At 32.8% G+C, this 18442-nt stretch overlaps 2 protein-coding genes across 4 annotated transcripts; one reads left to right on the top strand and one right to left on the bottom strand.

Annotated features, from left to right (window-relative positions):
• Positions 1–4502: 4502 nt before the first annotated feature.
• LOC125868337 (homeobox-leucine zipper protein HAT5) lies at positions 4503–7211 on the top strand. 3 transcript variants are annotated; one of them, XM_049548994.1, is made up of 4 exons: positions 4528–4764; positions 4795–4842; positions 5474–5871; positions 6534–7211. In XM_049548994.1, exons 1-4 carry the CDS (start codon positions 4737–4739, stop codon positions 6933–6935), a joined length of 876 nt encoding a protein of 291 aa, XP_049404951.1. In that variant the 5' UTR covers positions 4528–4736; the 3' UTR covers positions 6936–7211. The 3 variants fall into 3 exon arrangements, with proteins under 3 accessions (XP_049404949.1, XP_049404951.1, XP_049404950.1); XM_049548993.1 differs by having other exon boundaries at positions 4528–4842; positions 5474–5528; positions 5559–5871; XM_049548992.1 differs by having other exon boundaries at positions 4503–4842.
• Positions 7212–15558: 8347 nt separating this feature from the next.
• Positions 15559–18420, bottom strand: LOC125869058 (uncharacterized). Its single transcript, XM_049549621.1, has 2 exons — positions 17691–18420; positions 15559–16331 (listed from the first exon to the last, which is right to left on the bottom strand). The coding sequence occupies exons 1-2, from the start codon at positions 18215–18217 to the stop codon at positions 15917–15919; spliced, it is 942 nt and encodes a 313-aa protein (XP_049405578.1). The 5' UTR covers positions 18218–18420; the 3' UTR covers positions 15559–15916.
• Between the last annotated feature and the right edge of the window lie 22 nt (positions 18421–18442).

The following is an 18442-nucleotide window of genomic DNA, read 5'->3' as shown; positions in this document are numbered from 1 at the left end:
TTTGCAACCAATGTTTCTCCCTTGACTGACTTTTTAGTACTCTGATCAGCTAAAAAATATAGTCCACCATTAATCCTTCCAATTGCTCTCACCTTCCCAGTGTAAAGATCCTGAAATACACAGAAATCAGGGAAAAAACTTACTGAACACTACCGTTCTTTGACTACCTTAGACACTGAGAGTAGATTATAACTGAATTGAGGTATATGGAGGACATTAGAGACAATATTTCCCTCGGCCAAACAACTCCTACCTATATTAGATACTACAACTGTATCACCATTAGGGAGACTGACCTTCTTAACTCCCTCAGGCTGTACTACAGAAGTCTCATCAAGCATACTTAAGTCAGACACTATATGATGTGTTGCACCTGTATCTATGATCCACTGTTTAGATTTAGGAGAATTGAAGAAAACACTGCTAATACCTGCAACATTTGCCACATCTGCTGACCCAATTTCTTCAGGAGACTTGTTTGGCTTGTTTGAGTGGATCATCTGTAGAATCTGACTATACTGTTCTTGAGTAAATGCTGCTTTACTCACTTGATTCATCATAGACATCTGTACCTCAGAGTTTTCCTGATCACCTGTCCTTGACTTAGCATGAAAATCTTGTCCAACCATTTGACCAGCTAACACATTGTAAGCAACTCCTCCTTCTAACTTTTGTTTTCTCTTTGTTTTTAAATCATGAGGATATTCATTCAACTTCCAACAGTTCTCTCTACTGTGACCCTTTAGATTACAGAAATCACATTGGACATTATAGTTTTTCTTGAGTCTTTGCCCCTGACTTCTTGAGTACATAGCCATTTCAAACTCCCTTACCTGAGCAGTTGGTCTCACTCCCAATACTCCAGCACTTGTAGCGCCAGCTCTATGGCTTTCATCACTCACGATCATAGCATAAGCTTGATTTACTGATGGCAAAGGACTCATAAGCAAGATTTGACTTCTTGCTTGAACATATAACTCATTCAACCCCATCAAGAACTGAAACAGCTTTAGTTTTTGAAGATGCACCACAAATTCTTTTGACTTATCACAATCACACCCTGGTGCTGGCACTAGTGCTTCAAGCTCATCCCACAAATCTTTAAGTTTTGAAAAATACACACAAACAGATATATTTTCTTGACTCAAAGAAGCAATATTTTTATGCAGATTAAAAGTTTTCACACCATCCACTTTATGAAACCTTTCATATAAATCATCCCACACTGATTTAGTTACAGAGGCATACATTATACCTCCAAGTAATTCTTTAGCCACAGAATTCATTATCCAAGCAAGTACTACTGCATTCACCCTTTACCAATGATTTCCCAATTCATTTGGAAACTTATTTTTAGCACAAGTTCCATCTACCATACCTAACAGGGCTACTCGCATGGATCTATACCAAATTGAGTAATTCTCGATACCTGTAAGTTGAAACGATATGATTTGGACGCCACTGACATCTGATGGATTGAGAAATAGGGAATGGTTGTAATCGATCACACTAGGCTAAGACCCGCCATGACTAGTTGATGTTGCGACTTCAGTTTCTGTACTCACCATCGTGAAATTCTCCAGGTCTCAGATCTTGATTTACACTTTACACCACAATTGAAAGCTTTGAATGTAGGATCGAAAAAATTAGCAAGAAGCTCTTGCCTAGTGCTCTAATACCATGAAATTGTTCTTGGAAATCAGTTCCAGAACTAGAGGAAGAGAAGAAGAAGAAGAAAGAAAGAAGAAACAATTTGTTCTCTTATTAGTAGAATCTGAACACAATGAAAAACTTACATTCACTAATGACGCAGTCTCCCTTATATAGGGAGATTTGTTACCGTTACTACATAACTAATTAATAGTTAGTTATAACCAACTCTAATTAAACACACTAACAACCTTCTTTTTTCCCTTTATCTCAACAAGTACAAGAACAAAAGCTAAGTATTTGGTTAGAATCAAACCTTGTCAAATTTAACACTTGATTTCAAATAGAATCACTAATATTATATTGTGTTTTGGAGGATTTTAGTGCGCTAATTAATAAAACCCCAAATCCATTAGTGGAAATATCTCTAGCAACTTGCAAGGATTTTGGTTAAACATATTTATCTAGATAAAATTAGTTATGTTAGTTTAAATGAATTATGCTTATATTTTTTCGATTGTGTTGATTGCACGAACTTACTTAACATGTTTTACCTTTTTAATGTGATTTACAGACTATCATATTTGAGTAAAATTTATTCAATGTGCATCTAAAAGATATTGACTAGACGAAGTTTCCCTTTTAGAAAAAATAATAATAATCATATTAGTAATAAAGGATTTCATTGTAATGACCCTCTTGGTCACCTATAAACAAATAATACCTAGTTACGTAATGCTAGTAAAATTAAGCAATAAAGATTGTATAGGTGGATAATACATATACCACATCACATGAAAATTTGAAGAGAATATTAGTTCAACAAAAATTACTTAACGTACGATGTTCTAATACATCAATTAACCCTTTTTTTTTATGAGAAGTCCTAATCGACTATATATATCTTTCATAATTTTGGATAACAAATTATTTTTTATTTTTTATTTTCACTCCTACCCGATATCTAAAATTTGATTAGTCTGAATTCGTCTTACGAATTTCCACTTTGTTAGTAAAACATTTCTTATCATAGAGAACATCAAATAAAGAACTTATTTCTTTTTTCCTTTTGATATTTATTTATATCTCAAATACGTTGTTTAATAATATATTTTATTTTTTAATACTTAATATAGTATTAGGTACGCATATAACATTATCTTTTATATAAATATCTTTTAAATAAATATTTATTATTCAATGACATATTATTTACGTGTGTAACACGTACACCAAGTTAATACATTAAAATTAGCACACAAAAATAAAATCGATTGTTTTAGCTATTTTTTATTGATGCCCTAGTGTTTAAGTTTATATGTGATATTTATACTCTTGCATTAATTGCTGGGATGATGTATTACACGCTAATTAATGGGTAGATTTTAGCTCTCTTTAATTGTTACAATCCATTATCCACGATCGAACCGTGTGAATACCTACTCTAACACCTAAATAGAAAAATCCTTACCATTCAATTTAAAATAGATATTGCGGAAGAAAATTCAAACATGCTATAACTCTTAAAATAATGACTGAAAACTTCTCAACCTCAAGTTCCAATAGAAAATCCTTGAAGATACAATGAAAGCCTTTTGAGAATGCCATGAAAACCTTTCTTAGGAATTAGTCTAAACAGGTATAACAACTTCTAAGAATATGAACAATATGAAAACAAACACAACTCCCACCAGCATAAGGAAGAGACAAGTAGAAGTTGTTGGAGATCACCATCGACTTCACCTATGAAATGTTATTGAATCTTGCAACCAGACTATGCCAAGTGGCATAGCAAGAGTAGTATCAGTACAAACAACACGTATTGATAGGCATCATCGAATCCACCACATAACAAGAGTAGTACCAATACAAAAATGAATTTTTTTTTCTTAAATGTATATATGTAGTCCCTTATTTATAGAAGTGGGCCCTCATAACCATCAATAAGATCCTAATGACACGGCTTCATAAACTCTCTAGGACACTTGAACTTTGTGCTCTAATACCAAGTTTGTCATGTCTCGAGCTCATACTCTAGGCGTGACCGACACTCTGAACCATTGTTGATCTCAAGCGTACCTTTGACCTGCCTTACTACTACATTGAAGGCTATAAAAACATATGCGGAAGTTTATAAAAGATGAGCATGCAATGCAATACTTCATAGTTAAAAATATGCAATAAGCATATGTTTGTAAAATAACTAATACCGTAACTCATCTGACTTGTCTATGAAGCCTCTAACATATCGAAGATAGGTTATCGGAACAAGACCCCAAACTACATGAATAGTTTACTAATGACATAAGCAAACTATTAATTCTTAAGATAGATTGGAGACCTCCGAATACAAGGAGGTCGCACCAAAGTTGGATGAAGGTGATCCTAATGATGTGTCTATGATCGATCCTGAATACCTGAATCTGTGCAATGCTGAATGACGTTAGCACATAAAATGTACAATATGTAAAATAGTTGAGTGTAACAATTGTCTAAAACTGAACATACACATGGTATATTAGTAAAGGAGTTTCCTTATGTTTTATTTATTTCTCCGTTGCCCGTTTTTAAAGTTGGTTTGATAAGGATTCTCCTACCTAGATATTTGAGTAAGTATTTGCACGGCCCGATGAGTTTAGATCGTAACATGTAAATATTGATCACTATATTAAAAGCCCAAAGTAAAAATAAAAATATGAGTACAAGACTCTGGTGGGAAACCAAAAAAAAAAACTCCAAGGGCAAAATAGGAAATTTAAAATGAGCCCATCTTCCATTGCAAGAAGAAAGCTCTTCTTACCACTTTCAACTAGCTTGCTTATAAACCCCATCAATCTCCTCTTCCCAAGGAAGAATCTCTTTTTCTCTTTCACTTATTTCCTCTTTCATCTACTTATACATGCTTATTTTCTTCACTCAAATGGCACTGACCCTTCTTCATTGTTCCTTTACTTATGACATAACCTTTTTTCAAATTTCAAGATTCAATCAAGAAACCCCATTTCTCACTGCTTAAACAAACCCCATATAGTTTTTTTCACAATTCTTGCACCCTAGAAAACTTCAGGGTTGAAAGTAAAAAAGATATGGAAGTTGGAAGGGTTATTAATGAAAGTTCTAATACTGTTTTGGTTCCAAGTGAAAAACTTTCTCATTGTCTCTGGATGTCCAATTCTTCCCCCTCTTTTCATGGTAAAGAATTCTTCTCCATCCTGCTAAAAATATGTTCTTTTTCATGTAATTTTATCCGTGGCGGATTCAAGATTTTAAATTTATGATTTTTCGACCATAACCCTTTTTTACTAAGTGGATTTTTAATACAAATATAGAGTCTTTGAACTTTAATGTTATATCAAGGTTATAGTACTTAGCCTTTTAGTTTATTTTAGCTCAAAGGTTGAATTTTTTATGACAAGTGTATGGCTTGTTACTAACATTATTTAACTCTCTAACTTTTCCTTGAAAAGATCAGATTTTGCTCAATTGAATGAGTAGAATTTGGACACTTGTTTTGTTCAATTTTTGGTCAAAGTTTGAGTCTTTTTTAGCTTTAGAAGTATAAAAACTTTGATTTGGCTAGTTGATTTCTCGTATGGTCGCTCGACTAGTATTTATTATCTCAGAAAGTCACTTCTTTTGTTGAAAAAATTGGAATCAAGAAGAAAGGTTACGTTCTGAGTAAACAACTATTAGTTGAGTGATCATATATGATAAATGAACGCTACGTGGTTTAGTTTACTTGAATTGAAGTGAAGAAACTTAGTGTATTCAAGATTTTGATACATTAGTGACCTTGTTCTTTTCTTGATTTGCTCTGTTTTAGGTTCTGCATCAATGGTTAATTTCGAAGATGTTGGTCGAGGAGAAGTCACTAAAGAGAGGCCATTTTTTCCAGCAATTGACAAAGAAGAAACTAGCAATGATGATTATGATAGTTGTTATCATCAGCCAGAAAAGAAGAGAAGACTTTTGCCTAATCAAGTGCAGTTTCTTGAGAAGAGTTTTGAGGTAGACAACAAGCTTGAACCAGAGAGGAAAGTTCAATTGGCTAATGAACTTGGCTTGCAGCCTAGGCAAATTGCTATTTGGTTTCAAAATAGGCGTGCTCGATACAAGACTAAAGTACTTGAGAAGGACTATGATGTTTTGAAAGCTAGCTTTGATAAACTTAAAGCTGATTATGACACCCTTTTCAAAGAGAATGAGGATTTGAGAAATGAGGTATCTTGATCATACTTCTTGTTAAACCAGCATTCTTCATTAGCATTAGAACTTCCAAGGGGTTTGTTATGTAGCCTTGAAGAAATGAGTTGTTGTCCCTTACATGGTCTTGAACTTCATTTGGTATTAGAGTCAAACTCATCCGTATTGTTGATTTGTCCAACCTAGTTGTGTCGGGGTGTTAAAAGTTGAGGAAATAGATTGTTATCTTGTTAATGGTCTTTGAACAATCTCTCAGCTGAGGAGCTAGCTTTTGGGATTAAGTTAGGCTTCAATGTCATTTCCTTAACTTGGTATTAGAGTCAAACTCATCCGTATTCTTGGTTCATCCATAGGCACGCCAGAGTGTTAAAAGTTAAGCGAATAGCTTGTTGTCTCCTTAATGATCTTTGAACAATCTTCGTCCGAGAGGCTAGTTCTGAGAGTAAGTTAGCGCTCACCTTTATTTTCTTAACATGGTATTAGAGTCAGACTCATCCGTATTCTTGGTTTATCCGTAGGCGTGTCAGAGTGTTATAAGTTAAGCGAATAGCTTGTTGTCTCCCTACTGGTCTTTCAACAATCTTCACCTCTAGAGATAGCTTCTGGGGTTGAGTTGAGTTACGCATAACGTCCATTTTCTTAGCAGGATTTCTAATATATTCTTTGATTTTGTTGAATAGGTCCATTTGCTTACACAAAAATTGCATAGGAAGGAGAAAGGGAAGGAAAACTCAGAACAAAGTGTACCAATTAGTCCAATAGATACACAAGAGGCTCAAAAGACAACAACTCCAATAGTTGTTACCTCAGATGTACCAAGTATGCCAAAGTTAATGTGCAAACAAGAAGATGCAACTTCAGCAAAAAGTGATGTTATTGATTCAGATAGCCCACATTATACAGATGGGAATCATTCATCAAATGTATTTGAACAAGAGCCATCTGATTTTTCTCAAGATGAAGATGACAATCTAAGCAAGAGCTTTTTATGTTTCCCAGAAATTGGAGATCAAATTCAAGCTAATTCATGCAATTTGAGTTTCCAAATTGAAGATCAGCCTTGTTGGTTCTGGCAATATTGAGTTATTAGGTTTCAAGATTGGCTCAATCCTACTTTAGCGTTCCAAAGCAATCAGTATAATTTCACAAATGGAGTCTGAAGACAATTGTGTGTACACATGCACGTACACAGTCTTATCTCTATCTTGTGGTACATGTAGAGAGACTATTTCCGATAGACCCTCGTACGAATTTAGAGGTCCAAGGCATTTGCTAAATTTCTTTGAACAATAATATGTTGTACATAGGATTACTAAGTACTACTAGTTTGACTATATGAGGTGTCTCTTTGACTCTTTATTAGCTTCGTTCCAAAAAAAGTTGTGATTGGCCTTTTTTTTTTTACTTTAGCTAAAAAACAAATGGTAGTATTGCCTTTTTTTCTTCTTCTTCTTCTTTTCAGTTAATTATGATGAATTAAACATAGGTACTGCAAGTGATTTAGTTTGTTTTTAAAAAAAAATTAAAGTTAGAATCCTTTGGCCTTATTTAGAAAAGGTTATATCATGACAAGTCATTTTCTAGTATATGAACAAAAGTAAACAAAAGCATGTGCATTTTTCTTCTAGTGGGAAAGAAAGGGGTTTTGAATGGGAAACTATGGTCTAAAAAGAAACCCCTTCTACAATGGGAAAAACCATTGGATTATTAGGTATTGGTCATGTATAAAAAATAAGTATAGTATTTAAGACATTTTTTGCTTTTAGTCTAATAAATATTCCTTCGAGTTCATTTTATATGATCTTGTTTGACTAGTGATTAAAAAGAAATTAGAAAAAGATTTTTGGATAATGTATTAAAAGTGTCATTAAAACTTGTGGTTTGAATAGGCATATTATTTAATTGGATAATACATAAACATGTCTTTTAACTTGACTTCAGTTGTCATCTGCACCTTCTAACTTTGAGTGTGTGCAAGTATGCAATTAAATTTGTATAAAAATGAATAAATTAACACATTCGTCCTATGTGGCGTTCTACTGACAATTTTGTGTCTTATGTGGTGTCTTACATGACAATTTTGTGTTCTATGTGGCGTTCTACATGTATAATGTCGCGTACGACGTGTGTGTCTACTTGTTCAAATTTGTACAAGTTTCAGTATATACTTGTTTACACTCAAAGTTGAGGGTATAGATGTCAGTTGAAGCCAAATTAAATGACATATTTATGTATTATGCCTATTTAATTTGGTCTCATATGGTATTCATGTCCTTCAACTTTGAATGTGTACAAGTAGACACTTAAATTTATATAATGTTGAACAAGTAGGTACGCACATGGCAATTCGCATAAGATACAGTCGAGCTATTTGTATTCTCTCATATAAAACGTGTGTATCTAATTGTTCAATTTTATACTAGTTTAACTGTCTCAAAATTGAAAAACATACATTTCACTTAAGATCAAATTGTAAAATACGTTTATTTATGGAAAAATTACAAGAATATACTATTTAAAACTTTAGTTAACAATATATACATATACTCTTTTTTATTTACAAAACTAAGTTTTTAATTATAAACATAACAAAATATTTAATTTTTTATTTGTTAAAAATATAGTTGGTATCCGTATCTATTACCTTTTTTAGGGGAGGTTATGTGCTAATTTTATGGGATTGATAATTATTGTTTACATTTTTTTGACTTTTTCAACCACAGTTTTACTCTTTTACGTTACTTTGTTTTTCTATATATTGATTTTCTCTCTTTTAATTTTTTATTCAATCAAATCATATTATTAATGGAAGCCTTCTCTTACATTTTTACCATTATTTTCATCTAGGTAAAAAACATGTAGGTTTCATCAAGTCTACATAGTGTTTTCACAATTATAACTGCATCGTAGTTTCACCAAATATGCAACCATGTAATATATAAACATACATACATACCAATTATATAACCATCATTTTACCAATAATTATTACTATTTTATACCTTTTAAATATATCAATTATATAACCATCATTTTACCAATAATTATTTTACTACTATATATAAATATACTATTTTATACCAATAATTATTACTATTTTATACCTTTTAAATATACTACTATATATCAATAGATATTGCATAAATATTTTGAAAATCTTTATTACGGTAATAGGTTGAACAATAGTTTTCACCATGTTTGTTATTGTATCCGATAACAACAATTGCATGACTATAAGAAATTTCATCATGTTGAAATTTTTCACAACTACATATGTCAAAAACGTTTTAGCACGATCTGTAAATAAATGAAGATATTATTAATATAATTACTACAAAAATTCATATACAAAGTTCAATTTAACCATTACAAAGTCTTATTCACCAATATATACTCAAATATACATAAAACACTTTGGTGTATCTAAAGTTGATTTTTTGGTGTATTTTTCAAAACTATGAATCTTCAATGGTGGGAACGGATCAGTGACAACATATTTGAGTTTCAACTCAAAACGATCGTGTCCACACCTAATTCAGAAGCAGTAGTATTAATCAAGTCTTGGTAATTGGTGTCCACATCATATCACTCCTTCAATTTTGAAATTCAGATACTTTCCTGCGACATTACAAATATTTGTTAGTCAAAATTCAAAAAAAAATGGTGGCAGATAACAAAAATACTCATTAACACATATGTCTAATACACCAATATAATTGGACCAAAAAATACACCAACACATACATCAGGCTATTAGCTTGGTGTCAGTTCGTAGCAACAAATATACCATCATATGTACCATATCACATACTAATCCAATTTTTCAAATTGATACATACATCAGGCTATTAGTTTGGTGTCAGTTCGTAGCAACAAATATACCATCATATGTACCAGATCACATACCAATCCAAAATTTTCAATTGTATATTTTATTAGGATACCACCAATCAATATATGAACCTTTGTTTCTAATTATTATATTATATACACCAACTTAATAACTATAATACGGACAATAATGTAACATACTTTCGAACCAAATCTTATGAAACCTAAACTTTAATATAAAAAAAATTGACACTTCAGTTTACAACCAAATCATATGTAGTTATTGTAATTAAATCAAAATTTTGAGGATCCAGAACATAAACCAAATTAGATGAATTCAATTTCACCAAAATAGACTAAACCAAACGAATAACTCTCGAAAAGTATAAAATAGATATTTGTGATAAATCATACATAACCACGTAATAAAACACCATGCGAACTATTTTATACAATTACCTGATGAGTCCCATCGTCCATTGTGTTGAATTGGAATTCTTATCAAAGAAGGGGAGTTTTGTTTTGGTAGGAAACCTCTATTGGAAGATAATATATAACAAATTTGAATAAATAAAGAAGGTAAAATAATTGGAGAAATTTATGGAAATAGTGATAAGCGTGGCTAATTTGGAAATCTTTTTTTTAATTTAAATTCTACTTTTGAAAAAAAAAAATTGCTATATGAATTAAAAAAAAAGTATTGCTATTTTGGTGTAAATACGGTTCTTAATTTGTCTACTAAAAAAATCGGCCCCTTTATTTATTATATCTTTTAAATATGTCTAAGACATTTCTGTGGTGGTAAAAGTATCTATCACAAAGCAAAGTTAAAGAGAGAAAAAACCAAAACTGAAATAAACTAAAGGTACTTACTATTATAACTCAAGATTTTAAATATATCATGATATTTAGGAGGCACATACAATTTAAAGTCCGAGTCGATTGGTCATATGGTGCTGTTGCACCTTATTTTGAAATTAGTCCACACCACTTAATGGTTGTGTGTTTCTAGTTTTGAAAATATTTAGTAGGCGTTTGTATATGTAATTTTTATTTTGCAATTTAAAATTATGAGATGAAATTAACGTTTTAACGCTGGACTATACATAATCACAAATTTTCAATTACAAAAAGATGTTAGACTTAAATAAACTAAAACAAAAATTCTATACATATACAATGAAACAGAAAAGATTAATTTTTCATTTTCTTCATAAACCTTCCAAGCATGTATATATTATTTAATTTCTAGAAACGGAAAACACCAAAAAGAAGTTAACAGAAAAAGCTAATCCTTCATGATTTTTCTTTAAAATAATTTTATTATTTTAGTACAAATAATAAAATAAATAATTTCAAAATTAGCTAACCTTTCAAACTCAATAATTTTTTTAAAAAATTTTATCACGAAATTATTATTTTTATATCAAAATTTTTAGCTTGGGAAAAGTAAAAGGCAGGCAATACCCTCTTAAAGTCAAATTTTGTGGATGATTGGATTCAAAAGTGTATTTTAATATAGGCGATGACTTTTTAGCTAAGATGTTGACAATTTCTTTTACTTTAATTAACTTTATAAAATGGACGTTGTGACACACCCCATAACTTTAAATATTTTTTTAATTAAAGGAATCAACGATTTTTTTTAACATGAATATCTTTGATGATGTATTTCTTGTAACATGTTAACATGTGTAATTTGTACAATGACTTTTTCATATTTTTTTAATTCTGAAAACATATTTTAATTGCTAAAATTTAATCATGGTGTTTATTTTAATCTTTTTTTTAAAAGGATAGAAAGCACGTAGCTTTGAAGGAACAAATCAAATCAAATATTTATATTCTCAAGTCCATCAACCTATTTGTTAATTTTTAGTTTAAATGAACGGACTGAATTGAATTTGAATGGTTAAAAATAAATGGATTGGATTAAATTTTAGAGGATCAAAATAAAATAGATACATTCATCGTACATGATAATTTTGTGTTCTACATGACGTCCTACGTGTATTATACCACATAGAACACCTGTGTCTACTTGTTCAATTTAATACAAGTTGAAGTGTCAACTTATGCACACCTAAAGTTGGAGGGCATAGATGTTAGCTGAAGCCAAGTTAAAAGACATATTTATGTATTATGCCTTAAGTTTTTGTGTATATATTTTAAAAATATGAATTTTCTTGGTCAAAATTTTGCCTCCCCCAAAAGGTAAAAGAGTGAAACATTAAAGATACTATGCTCACTTGAAATGGTGTGACCTCTCTAATATTAGCTTATAATAAAGTGGATGGGAGGTAGAGAAAGGCCTCAATTGATGATACTTGCAACTCATGATGACCACTTGCATTAGGCATATATCGTATCTATACTTTTATGACAAGTCATTGTTGGTATTCAAATATGTGTCTCTTAAGTTACTTAATTGATTAAGCAAATTAAGACATCTTTTAATTGCATTTGCTTACTTCAAATCAACAAGTTATCTTTCTTTGTTGATGCAAGTTTTGTGGATGAGGAACAACTTTGTAGTAATTTCTTTATTTAAGAAGAGCCGCCTTAATGAGCTTGCGTGACTTAAAGAACCATGAAATGTCCCTTTTGTCTTCATGTTCAAAGAACTTCTAAACCACGTGGAATTAAGAGTGAAATTGAAACCAATATTAGTAAGGTTTGGAAAAGGACCGCACCCTAAATGATATCTTGAGAAATTTAAACAGAACACGTGTGATCTCACGAAGACGAGTGATTCAATTGCTCTCTTTACTCGATTGAATGAATATATACAGTTGCGTGAGGCAGCATAAGTGTACTTCATGATGGTAGAGTCTGAAAAAGGACTGCATCATAAACGATAACTTTAAAAGGCTAAATAGATCACATATGCGATCTCAATGGACCTATTAACCAAATAGCATAATCAACGGCCTCATGTCTCTGCAAATTTGAGTTTATGAGTTCTGAATTTTAGAAAAGACAGATTAACAGGTTCTGAATGAATTATTTCTACAGTTAATTTCTCATATGTCACTCAACTAACAATCATTAATGATCTCAATAGTCAGCTTTCTTCATGATTTCAACCCTTTTCAATAAAAAAAATTGATTTTTTGAGATAATAATTACTTATGTTAGAGAAAAAAGATATATGTGAGTTATTTGTGTAACACTAGGGGTATATATAAGACACTTTCCGAACGAGAGATATATTAGCCCTAAATGACAAAGTTAAGGATATATCAGACCATTTTCTCTTTTTATATTGTTTAACTTTCACTACAATAGAACCTTATTGGGCAGAACCAAAATATCATATACTTTGGAAAACAAATGAAATATCGACAAGTCAGAAACGAAGGTCGGTAACAAGATCTTACACGTGTCCAGTACCAATTTGTCCTCAAACGAATGCCACTTAAACAAATGAAAGCCCAATGGGCCCTACAATAAGATGCCAGAGTTGATGTTGATGGGCCGAGCAACGTGGCGGGCAACACATGGAGTTAGTGGGCCTATGGAGCCCAATAAGTCGCTTTCAGTTATTCTTTTACAAGGCGATGAGGATAAGCATGTAGATATTACTGTAGTTGGGGGCCCATAATTGATTAAAAATTTGGGCTTTGGTTTTGACAAGACGTGAAAGTGTCCAAAAGTGGAAGGGGCCTATTTTTATCACACGTGTAAGGTCGGTCCCATGGGACACCTAGGGATTGGCAATGGGGCGGGACGGATGCGGGATGAGTTTAAAGCTATGAGGGGTGGGGAGGTTTTAAGGTTGTGCGGGTGAGTTGAAGTGATTTTTTTAAAATTAATGCAGGGTGGGGCAGATTGCTGGTCTATGCGAGTTCAAATTTAATTTTAACCTTTTAAATGTTATAAGAGTGATAGATGGTTCAATCAAAATTAATACAACTTTTTACATGGTTTTCTCAATTGACCTCTAAAACAATAAAATTTTAAGTCATCATCTATTAAATTAATACAACTTAATGAGAAAATGAATTTTATTTTTAGTATTAAACTTAACTAGAAAAGGAAAATATTAAAAAAATTATGTGGGACGGGTTAAAATTTTTGCGGATTACGCTCAACTCACCCAGCACTGCCCCATTGCCATCTCTAGGGACACCACTACCCGTGTGTGTACCGCGTGTCACAAAGAAAGAGAACATTCTATTCACAAGGGTCGTTTGGTAGCTGATTTTTAAAGTGTCAACCAAATATCGTAATAAATTTATACACAAATAACTTATTTTTTTTATCTATCTATCAAATATCGTATAAGTTATACGAAAATTAGTATTTGAATACCTTAGTTTGTCCTACCAAACAACCCAACTGTATTTTGTCGTTTCGTGTGTTCATGAGCTGTCCTTTTGTTTATAAAGTGAAAAATTAGAGTTGTGCTCGGTCATGAATGCTAATTGAAATTGATTGTCGAATTTTGGTGAGTTATATAAAGTGATACTATTTTTTTAGATGTTTTAAAATTTATGTAAAAAATGATTGTTGAAATTAGGATTTTTTAGGAATATTATGATCGAATGTATCTTCTGGAGTAATGTAAAAACAAATTCATAACCAAACGCCTTCAAGGAGTTTTAAAATTTGTGATTTAAGGTATTTCTTGGTTAGTTGTGTGATTATAAATCACTTTATAAGAATAAAAAGAAAATTTTAAAAGCAAATTATCTTCCTGTTTGCAACAAATTTTAAAGCTGACAGAAAATAAATTACAATCACAATAAAATATGAAGAAACGTAAATTTTATTGATGAATATTGTGGGTACAATTATGTCGATCCCTTGATTCTTTTCTCATAAGATATGTATCCATGATTCAAGGGCCGTTTGTGGCGCATTTCTCGACTTAGGATACTTTGGACTTGATCTGCATAATTTGAGGGCCGTTAGTGATGTATTTCTCAAACTATGATGATTTGGACTTGATCTACATAATTCGAGGGCTGTTAGTGGAGTATTTCTCGAATTAAGATGATTTGAATTTAATCTATTTATGAATATTCCATGACTTTGTGGAATATTTGAGATCTTGATCTTTAAAAATACCCAAGAGTTTATGGGATAGTCGAGATCTCGATCTCTTTATGGAATTTTCGAGATGTCTTCTCAAAGGAATATAGTACCCTTTATATAGGGATATTGAACTAGGGTATAGGGTTGAGTAGCCTCCAAGACTTCTAATTAGAATTAAACACACCTTATAGAGTCCCAACTCGAATTGAACACGTCTTGTAAAGTCTCACAAATTTTCAATGTCTACACTTCCATCATAAAAGATCATATATATTTTCAAATAGACTAATAAAAAAGAGTTCAATATTATCCTGCTTTTTATCATTTTGGTTCTAAAGTTCCCTTTTATTTTCTTGACTAAATGAGCTATTGCAAGGTGTCTAATCGATATCTTGTCTCGTCTAATAAAATTGGATGGACATTGGACGCATGTGTTTATTCAGACTCACATATGTTACTACAAGAAGTTTTGCGACAACAATTTTGAAAAGTCCGAGCAATATGTAGGTCTCAACACTCAACACACACAAAACTAGAAGCACAAGGTGGCTGGTATAAGGTCCTTGATTTAGTTTATACTGATGATACATATAAATAACATACATACAGTGGGTTGTGTGACATACCATCCACAGGTTTTATCGAACTAATAGTTTAGCACGTTCGTTGTTGTTACTATGGGCCTTGCCAAGCTTACATGAAACAGATCAAATTTAGTGACAATTAAGCTATTGCCGTTAATTAATGGCTGTCAAAAGATTATTTTTTGTGTAGTGAGCAGGGGCGGACCCACAGTGGTTCAAGTGAACCCACTTCATCGAAAACCGAAAAGAATTGTGTGAGACAACTGAATTTGTCTTGTTGAGCCATTCTTGATTGAAGAGATGACACGATGGATCCCAGTACAAATAATAACAATATGTGAAGAAAAAGTTAAGAGTACTGATCTGTCCTAAGCCTTGGTGGACAGAGTTACCTGGTACATATTGCTGGTGGGAGGTGGGAGGTGGAAGGTACCCCGTGGAATTAGTCGAGATACGCGAAAGCTGGCCGGACACCATGGTCATGCAAACAAAAAAAAAAATTACTGATCGATTAAAGAAAGAAAAAGGACTTATCTTTCTCTTCTCCATTTCTGTTTTATACATAACGGGTTATACCAATAACCTCAAAACTTCAACAGTATTTGATATCAGCTTGATGAGCTCATAGAGCTTTTAAGACTTCGAAGGATACTCCACATGAACGTCGAAATAATGAATAGTATTATGCCAGTTATAATGGCATACTTGAGTCCAAGATTCACCAACAAGTTCACTAGAAGGCCAGCCAAGACAACACCAACAAAGTTTGCTGAAACAGCAGACCAGAAAGGCATGTTGAGCACAGAAGCTATGATGGCTCCGGTCCAAGCTCCGGTTCCAGGAAACGGAACTGCCACAAAGAGCATTAAACCAAGCCATTGAAATTCTTTCACAGGGCCTGCCTTGTCTTTGGCCCTCTCAAACAACAAATCCAAAAGCTTCGATGCTGACTTGTTCGTTCCAGCAAGGAAAATTGCTAACTTCTTTAAGTAGAGCACAATGAAGGGGACAGGAACCATGTTCCTACATATGGAGCACCAGTTCTTGATCATTAGCAAACAGAAAATAAGACACACTCCAAGTGCTACCATTTCCACTCATGTAAGGTTAACATGGTCACTATAGCTTCCCAAGTCTAACAAATGTAAAACAATGGCTATAGAGATTGTTTGATAGTTACTTAGGGGTAGTTTGGTAGAGTGTATAAGAAGAATATTGATAAGAGTATATTGGTAATGTTGAGATTATTTCTTATTGATTGTTTGGTTTGGTGTATCAAAAGGTGGTTTTGTCTTTAACCATACTTAACCATGAATTAGTAACTCTTGTATTGCTAATATCATGATTTACTATGTATTAGTTATACACCCTATAATACTGGATAGGTGGATAGGGTGTATAACTAATACATGTACTATTAGTTTTATATAGGTTGGAAATCCTATCAAACAAAGGATTAAATAATACCAGAACTAATACATGTATTGTTTTCTCGAATACATCCTACCAAACAACCCCTCAGTCATTGGTACATGTTCTTCACCTTCATGTTTTTCACAGACATCAGACTTCCAAAAAATTATGTTCTCGCCAATGCAACACCAACTTGATTATCAGCTGACAATGGTCAAATCGAATTCAATTGTCAACTGTCCTTATAGAGAACAGGATTGACTAACAAGTCTCAAGGAACTAAAGTTACATCTCTTTTCAAGAATTAGCTACTCATCAAAACACTACCTTTCACTCTCATATAAGATTACACAGACCCTATAGCTTCTGAAATCTAAACCATCGGGAAAAAAGACATCAATAGACATCAGTTTCACAGTAATTGATACTCCAGCTAGCAGTAACTAACAACTGGATGCTTGTTTGTATACACATTTTCAATAAAACATCTGAAATACCAGTAACTAACATTCAAGTTACAGCACCACAACATTCCTTTTAACTGCAAGCAACATAATACAAACTCAAGAACAGTACGAAAAAAATACTTCTAAGGATAACAGACATTCAATTCAACAGCAACAACAAACCCAGTGAGCTCCTATAAAGTGAGGCCTGGTAAACGTAGAGTATACGCAGACCTTCCCGCCTACCTCTACCTCATAGATAGAAAAGTAGTTTCCGATAGACCCTCAGCTCGAAACAGACATTCAATTCAACTACAACATACCCAGTGTACTCCTACAAAGTGAAGTTTGTGGAGGGTAAAGTGTCACAGACCTTACCTCTACCTTAAAGGTAGAGAGACGGTTTATAATAGACCCTCGGCTCGAAACAGACATTCAATTCAAGGACTTCAAATCAGGACAGTATAGCAAATGTGCAATCTTTCATCCAAATTACTGAATTTAAAGAGAAACTGAAACTTACCCAAGAACAGATAAAACGGTCAACACAGTAGGCTTAAGTTGCAACCAATAACCAACAGGAATTGCCCCACGAAGCTCAATTACAGGAAGTGTAGCCAAAGCAAACACAGCAGCCTCATCAGGCCATCCTGAACTCCTCAAAGCATTAGCAACTTTTACACCAAAACCCGAAGCCCGAATAGAGTCAGCAGCAGCTTTTGCATCCCCAGAAACTACAAACAAACCAACAGATACAGACGCCCATAACAACACCCAAAACAAGAATTTCAATGGTTTCTCCTCAGTAGGCAATAAACCCTCTTCCTCTTCAATTACTTCAAGAAAACTATCAGAAGAAGAAGCTCTAATTACCCTTTGAACACGACCCAGATGGCTAAAAGTTTGTAATATTGGAAAAGATTGAGTCTTTAAGTGAATTTGTCGATTTTGATGCAAGAAAGAGTGAATCTTGGGGAATGAGAAAGATGGGTTAGACTTTCTATAAGAGAAAGTCGATAGCTGTGGAGAGTGGGATAAAGAAATGGCCATATTGGGGATGGAAAATGTACTGTAAAGTGTAAAATACAGAGATTTTAGCTCATTTGTTTGAACTCAGCAAACTATGGAGGTGCATTTTCATGGTGAATAATGAACACGAGGAGGAGAATTTAGGATTTTGAATTTGGTATTTTGATAGGGTTTTGAAGATTTAAGTACATTTTAATATGGCTTTCAAAGCATAGGAAATACCATTAGGGAGGAGTAAACTAGGTG

Source organism: Solanum stenotomum, chromosome 6 (genome assembly GCF_019186545.1).
Source record: "Solanum stenotomum isolate F172 chromosome 6, ASM1918654v1, whole genome shotgun sequence".
Classification (NCBI taxonomy): Eukaryota; Viridiplantae; Streptophyta; class Magnoliopsida; order Solanales; family Solanaceae; genus Solanum; species Solanum stenotomum.
This window is presented reverse-complemented; position numbering and strand designations above follow the sequence as displayed.

Bases quoted from the DNA above. Each gene is read 5' to 3' on its own strand.
- LOC125868337 (XM_049548992.1), top strand. From the start codon at position 4,737: ATGGAAGTTGGAAGGGTTATTAATGAAAGTTCTAATACTGTTTTGGTT. The intron at 4,843-5,473 runs GTAAAGAATTCT...GCTCTGTTTTAG, and splicing joins TTCTTCCCCCTCTTTTCATG to GTTCTGCATCAATGGTTAAT. The intron at 5,872-6,533 runs GTATCTTGATCA...TTTGTTGAATAG, and splicing joins ATGAGGATTTGAGAAATGAG to GTCCATTTGCTTACACAAAA.
- LOC125869058 (XM_049549621.1), bottom strand. From the start codon at position 18,217: ATGGCCATTTCTTTATCCCACTCTCCACAGCTATCGACTTTCTCTTAT. The intron at 16,332-17,690 runs GTAAGTTTCAGT...CTCCATATGTAG, and splicing joins ACCGTTTTATCTGTTCTTGG to GAACATGGTTCCTGTCCCCT.